The sequence below is a fragment of the Colletotrichum orchidophilum genome, assembly GCF_001831195.1.
Source record: "Colletotrichum orchidophilum strain IMI 309357 chromosome Unknown Scaffold_183.1, whole genome shotgun sequence".
Lineage (NCBI taxonomy): Eukaryota > Fungi > Ascomycota > Sordariomycetes > Glomerellales > Glomerellaceae > Colletotrichum > Colletotrichum orchidophilum.
The window spans coordinates 68,187-74,959 of record NW_019173139.1 but is presented as its reverse complement, the minus strand read 5'-3'; the positions used below and the strand labels follow the sequence as shown (position 1 = coordinate 74,959).

General features: G+C 54.7%; 3 protein-coding genes across 3 annotated transcripts; all 3 read right to left on the bottom strand.

Moving 5' to 3' along the window:
• Positions 1 to 758: 758 nt before the first annotated feature.
• On the bottom strand, positions 759 to 2,597 carry CORC01_13225 (acyl-CoA dehydrogenase; the record flags this gene model as incomplete). The annotated part of the gene is made up of 4 exons (XM_022624842.1): positions 759 to 1,095; positions 1,166 to 1,274; positions 1,358 to 1,634; positions 1,779 to 2,597. 4 exons carry the CDS (start codon positions 2,595 to 2,597, stop codon positions 759 to 761), a joined length of 1,542 nt encoding a protein of 513 aa, XP_022468665.1.
• A 223-nt stretch (positions 2,598 to 2,820) lies between these two features.
• Positions 2,821 to 3,018, bottom strand: CORC01_13224 (uncharacterized protein; the record flags this gene model as incomplete). The annotated part of the gene is made up of 1 exon (XM_022624841.1): positions 2,821 to 3,018. A coding segment is annotated over one exon (198 nt), but the record flags the coding sequence as incomplete, so codon positions are not given.
• Positions 3,019 to 3,776: 758 nt separating this feature from the next.
• CORC01_13223 (uncharacterized protein) lies at positions 3,777 to 5,018 on the bottom strand (the record flags this gene model as incomplete). The annotated part of the gene is made up of 1 exon (XM_022624840.1): positions 3,777 to 5,018. The coding sequence occupies one exon, from the start codon at positions 5,016 to 5,018 to the stop codon at positions 3,777 to 3,779; it is 1,242 nt and encodes a 413-aa protein (XP_022468663.1).
• Between the last annotated feature and the right edge of the window lie 1,755 nt (positions 5,019 to 6,773).

The window sequence follows — 6,773 nt, the reverse complement described above, 5'->3', positions numbered from 1 at the left end:
CGCTCTCACTCCGAGAACGATACCCAGGCGGCTGCTGCCTCCAAGTCTGCCCGGCCGTAGCGGTGGCTACGGCTTCGGAAATGGCGAGATGCCTCGTGCTCTCCCGGCCTGCGGCCGCTAAAGTTCAGGGCCTCTTCGGCAACCGGCCGAAGCTCCGCTAAAGACAAACGTCCTGAAACTTGGAGGTAAGCGCGTCGTCCCAATGCTGGAAAGTCTCCCCGTTGTCAGACTCGCCTCCAAGGTTTCGATGCGCGTTGGACTAGGGCGGGTGCGGTTGCCTCGTCCATTGTGCTCCCCTCTGAAAAAGAGCAAAGCACGCCCGTTCGAAATGAAACCCTACGGGTTTGTCCTGTTTTGAGCTTAGTCGTCCTCCGGCGTGTATCCGAACTCTGTTGAAAGCCAAGTTGGATATTGGGGAACTAGCTTCAGGCAAGGATGGACCGTAGGAGGGATGGGAGGGAGGCTTTTTTTTTTGGTTGATGGAAGTGATTCTAGAGTTAAGAGGTGATCATCCAATGTCTCGGGTTCAACGCGTGAAATCAATTCGCTGGAGGAAGGTTTACAAATAATTCCAGAAAGATTCCCATACGGGACAGATACAAATGACAAATAAATCCGTCCCGTACCGTCCCGTCCCGCCGTCCCGGTTCCGTCTCGGCTCCGTCTCGGGGCATCACCTCGGCGATGCCGTGGCTTAATCCACCGACAAGCAGGCCGTCCTTGCAAGACCAAGTTGCGTGACATGTTGGAGACTTATTTTATAATCTCGACTTTGGCATAAACTTCATGGCCTGCCTGACGCCCAAATCACCCAGCACCTCCTCCGCGCCGCCGAGGATGGCGTCAAACTTGTAGGTACGGTTAAACATCTCAATGACGCGGCCCATGCCCGTCCGCGTGAGGCCCCGGCCGCCCCAAATCTGGACCGATTCGTCGGCGATCTCGTGCGCGGCGCGGGTGGCACTCATCTTGAGCAAGCCGATGGGGCCGCCGAGGTGTTTTGCCTGCTCCTTGTAAGGCATCGAGTTCATCTGGTAGGTGATGGTCTCGAGCCAGGATTGGTGGGATTCTACGAGGGCGATCATCTTGGCAAGTCTATGGGTATGTAAGTAAGAATAAGAGGCCAAGGGAGGAAACCGAGGGTTTTGTATGTTTCAAGGCTTACTTTAGGCGGATGACGGGTTGGTCGATGAGGCGCTTGCCGAAGACGAGGCGCTGGTTTGCCCAGAGGAGAGATTCCTCGATAACGTTTCTGCATTGACGGATTGTGGCGCCTAAGTGTACCATGGTCAGCTCGTTCCACTCTCTATATATAACTCGGAAAAAACACAACATCCACAAAGGGACAAAGACTTACAAGCCATGGTCCACCGCTCGTGGTTGAAGTTGCTCAGAATAACGTGGATGCCCTTGTTCTCCTGGCCCAGCAGGTTCTCTGCTGGGACCTTGACATTGTCAAAGGTGATGTAGGTTGTTCCTGCGGCAGGCGAGTAGGATGTCTTGATAGCCTTGGTCTCAACCCCTTCGCCTCTCTCTATCAGAAGGACGCTCAGGCCCTTATCTGTCTTAACGCCGACGACAAAAAAATTTGAAAAGTTTCCGTTAGTAATCCATTTTTTGGAGCCATTGACGATCTATTTCAGAGTTAATTTAGTTAATTTTACGTTTCTGAGGTGGTGGCGTGGTTGTGGTTGTATTTGTGGTTGTGGTTGTGGATGTGGATGTGAATGTGGATGTGATTGGCAGAAGCTGTTAAAAACGAAAAACTGTTAACTCACATAGTGCTTTCCGTCGGGTGTCTTTTCGGCAGTGGTTCTTATACCTGCAACATCACTTCCCGCAAAGGCCTCGGTAATGGCCAAGCAAATTTTCTTCCGGCCGCTGAAGACCTCATCTGAGATGCGTTTGCGCAGCGACTCGGAGTTTGCAAAGTTGAGAACAACCGGCAGACCAATCGTCATACCCGCAAGCATACCGTCCTGGAAACCGCGGCAATTGGTCCTGGCCATCTCCTGACTGAGAATCATGTCGTGGAAGTAATCAAACTCTTCACCCTTGACGGCGCCGCCCAAGAGCTCCACGCCGTGCAAATGCTTGCCGGGTCCAAGGCGCATGTGCAGCACACCCGCCTTGGACATCTTATCAATGAGCTCCTGAGGGATGAGCTCGCCCTTTTCCTCGCACTCGAGGGCCACGGGGGTGATGTGCTCGTCGGTGAACTTTCGGATAGCCTTTTGTAGGGAGCGGTGAGAGTCGTTAAAGTAGGGGGACTTGAACTGCGGCGTGAGCCATGTGGGCTCGGCGTACGGCACGAGGGACAGCTCGCCGGGGCCGGTGACGAGGACCTGGGGCTTCTCGCCCTCGACAGTGCCGATGACGAGGGTCTTATCGTACTTTGTGAGGACCTCCTGGCGGTGGAGGTTGTAGAACTGCGTGGTGGCGTCCTGCCCGGCGACCTGACGGAGGACGGCTTCGCCGCCGGGGTGGCCCATGGCGAAGTCGGTGAGGTCGTAGACTTTGGAGTCGATGATGCACCAGAGGGAGTCTTCCGTGTTGTTCTTTGCGACCTCGTCGCGAGAGAACGTCTTTGCGGCCATGGTGGGCGGTTCGGGTTCGTGCTCTGACTGTTTGTTAGTTCGGACTGGCCGGGGAGAGTCAACAGTACAACCTGGGAGTGGTATGGCAGTCAAATTGTAACTTCGGTTCGTCCAGGGGGAGATGGGAAGTCGCCGATGTGGGAAGAACAGGTGAGGTTGGCTGGTCAGAGTGCGGATTCAAAAGGATGAGAGGAAGTCCGAGCTGGCAGCAGCAGCGGTCAGGTCACACTATTCGAGGAGGTAGGGCGGCCAGCGGTTGACGTCGGTCTGGGGGGAATGGGCGGCGCTCAGCCATGTCTGGAAGTCGTGCCGCGAGCCTCGGCTCTGATGGAGCGTGGGCGACCTTCCGGGGTACGTGCTGATATTCGGGGTTGCTGTGATTGGACAGAGGGAGGTTGGGGAATGGGACGGCGTCTGGTGGTTAGCCATTTCAGCCCAGCTGGGGGATGAGGTCGAGGTGTTGATTAGAAACTCTGAATTGCACCCTGAAGTTAATGGTGGAATTTGTTGATTAACCACCCAGAAAACACAAAAGGCCCCCATCAGAAATTTACTTGGGTGTTTGGTAGGGATTGGAGAGGATGCCTGCTGCGAAACTTCATTATAAAGCAGACATGATTGCTGGTTGTTGAGACGTCTGGAAGACTGCGCGACGCGACGGAGGCCCCTGTTGATGATCCCCACAAAGACGGGAAGCTTTTACCCCGCAGAGGGGGCCCGCCTCCCCCGTGCAGTAGCATCCATGGGGATTCCGAGGTTGGAGATCCCCTTTCAGTAAGCAACAAATCAGCCAAATCTGCTCATGCTCACCCAGGACTGCCGAACCACGAACCACGAAGTCTCATTCCGCTTTCATGAGGATATCGGTGAAGGGTCGGTCGGTACTCAAAGTCAGTACTGCAACCTTCGAGAAGTATTGATTAAGGATGTGTATATGGCGGGTAACGGTCTCTTAGAAAGCAGCAACAGGGAAGTCTCCCCGGAACCCTCAATGTCCTAAAGAGTGCCTTCGTCCTATGGAGAACATTACGCTGACCTCGACATCAGACCATGTGCCTTTCACGAACATCAGACTATCGCGAGTAGGCGAACATTTCAGCCGTGAATATACTCTGTGCTGGGCACGAGTAGGCTTCTTTATCCCACTTGGCCGGTACCTTGGCTCTTCGTGGCGTGATCTTATCCCAGCACATCAGTCCAAGCTGGTTTGTAGGTACGACTCGGATCATACGCAAAGCGAAACATGGCCAGTGCGACCACAACATGAGCACCCGCCCAAAGTGGAAGAATGATGTCCACTGGCTTTGGGATCCCATATCGATTGCTTGTTGTGAGGTGATTTCGGGCCCAGCGAGAAATCTCCAGAGTCCATAGGACAAGTCCAATTTTCCAGGCCCATCTGTTACGAGAACCATTGGTGTTGAAGTGGATGATACCGTTTTCTTCAATCACCGCTAGTTCCTGGCACTTCTCTCCAATGGCAATCACAATTCCAGTCACCCATAAGACATTGCCTATGCCAAACAAGATGTCCATGAAGACCTGTGCCGCCTTTTGCTGTTTCTTATGGGAACGCAAGCCGCAAAAGATGCCCGACGCGATGCTGCCAAGGAAAGCCGTTCCAAGCATACTAAACATAACAGCATGAAAATGCGTCATGTATGCTCCGGTAATAGTTTCGACGACAAACCATGCCAACAGCAAGTGAGAGGCGGCAATGGCCAGACCTTGTCTCAAAGTCGTGCGGCTGTCTCGAAGTTGATCGTCCGCAGCCGCCTCAAGTCTAAGCTGCGGGATGTGGGCCGGAGGGCGGAGTAGGCTCCCCGCCACAGCTTCGACCAGCCCGGTCACTCTGTTCCGGCCCCCGGCGGATCCGGCTACCCACAGGAGACCGAGCAACAACTCGTCGCAGAGGAAGCTGGCGAGATATATCGTTGCTAGAACCTGAACCCAGAAGATGCCTTGGCAAGCGTATAACTTGGCGGCTTGCAATAAAGGGCCTAGTATAAAAGCGACAATACGGACCAATGTGTTGCGCTGCAGGTTGGCCACGTCACTGTTCGAGCTATCCATTCCCGTGTCGTATTTGTGCGGTGCGACGACCAGAGTCAATTTAGAGTCGCGGCGGTGGAGGCGAAGGCAGCTGAGGGCTTCCAATGAGTTTATGATGCAAACAACCGGCGACCACCTGAGGACAAAGCCCCATTCCGAGGGTAAACCGCATATCTGCCCGCATGGTTGGGTTGCCGTGTTGAGGGCGAGGGCAAGGAGTGCCCAAAAGGCGGATTGCCATGATAGGTGATTCTCAGAGGCGTTGGCGGATGATGGGGCCCGGACTGGCTGGCTGTCATCCTGCGACTTGCCAACGCCGATATGCGCTAGCAGAACGAGGAGGAGGATGAGTGATGATCGTGGAGCCATCGTAACCTTGGGATGAGGCTCTGTCTGGTAGGGCCCGGCAAGTGGGAGACGAGATTGGCAAGAGGAAGATGGCATGATCGGCAGCATTTCGTCGTAGTCGCGTCAGCAAGGCCCGATTGGGCGTGTAAAAGGACCTATCAGCATCTCGTCAAGTGTGGCTCCTGTGAGGAAAAGCTGCAGTAGGCTGGATACTGGCACTTGGCATTTGGTTGCTGTCAGGGCACGTAGGCAAGCTTGAGGGTATCGTCGGCTCCTCTTCTTTGCAGTTTCAGTGCGTTTCCTGGCAGAGCATCGAGTTAGTTGGCTGGCATCGTGACAGGGTGGGCATAACGGGACGTGTGTCAGACTGTCAGTCGGCGAGAGGGAAGTGAAGAGCATGGAAAAAAGGAGCGGAGAGAGTTGGATGGAGATTAAGGTGGAGGAATGACGCTGTTGGTGGAGAAGGAGCAGTGAAGTGCCCCTCCTTCCTCTCGTCGAGTTCCACCAGGGTCGTTGCTGCATTTTCTGGTATCCGTCTGTACACTCTGTGCGGACCATCCAGGAAGGTAGGTACCTACGAATACCCCGAATACTCCGTGCCCAGGTGAAGTCTGCAAATAAGGTAGGAAGTAGGGCCTTTTCTCACGACGCATCCAAGGCCCAAGCCCGTCGTCTTGCGAGGTTCCACCGCACCGCTCCGTCTTGGGCACACACAGCACAACTTTCATTATCCGCTCCCGCCCTTTCCTGGCAATTGGGGACCCTGAACGCCCGGTTCACTGCCAAAAATTTCATGACGGGAGCTGCAGTTCACCGAAATCCAACTCGGAACCAAACAACCAGCAGCAACACCAACCTCGTCGTCCCCTTCTTCCAGCCGGACCTCAGTCCTTCCTGGGTGTTTATCGTCTGCGTCTGCGTCTGCGTTTACGTCTACGCCCGCGTCCCTCGTTCTTCTCTACCTCTTTCCTTCGTTATCCCGGATGATATCGAGGCTTAGCGCGCGTGCAGTCTCCCCCGCCCGATCGCGCATTGCATGGTAAGTTGTCGCCGTCGATGCCGATGCTCTCCTTCTTTTCTCTTTCGGTCTCTCAGCTTCCTCAGTCCAGTCTCCTACTTGTCTCTTTGCCACCCCTCGTTTCCCCGTTACACAAACACGAATATGCCCTGCGTCGTCTGCCAAAGGATTGGCACAGTCGACGGCCAACCCCTCCTTCCCGGGAAGTCGCAAGAGCAATGGCGCCTCTGAACCAGCCGAACGTCATTACGTTCCACGTGCGGGTGGCTCAATTAGAGGTTGAGCCAAATGAGCAGAGGCGTCCTGTCGGAGCACAACGGCGCCGGCCCCCCAGCCATTGGCGCCCCCGCCCAGTCGGCGAGAGCCCCGAGTACTTCTTCTTGTCAACAACGCCTTGAAGAGGGGAGAAATGATGCGTGTAATTGGGAGTTACTGGGTATTGTACGGCATCAGCATGGCACCCTCCGTCGGATAAAAAGGTCCATGTGGTTTTGGCAAGCTGCAAAATCTGGATTGGCAAATATGTCCCCAGTTTCTTCCTTGCGCCACATTATCCTTCCGATGCACACCCTTCATGGCTCTTTCCAACCTTTTCGGCTGCGCAAGGTCATTTAATTACCTTACCTCTCCTCCAATGGTACTACGTGGCGCACGCCTTGGCTCAATCAAGAATGCTGCCCTTCCCCCTGCAACTTGCACTTCCGTCATCAAACATGGGGAGCTGGTTCCCTTCACCACACCTTATCTGGACTTTTGTC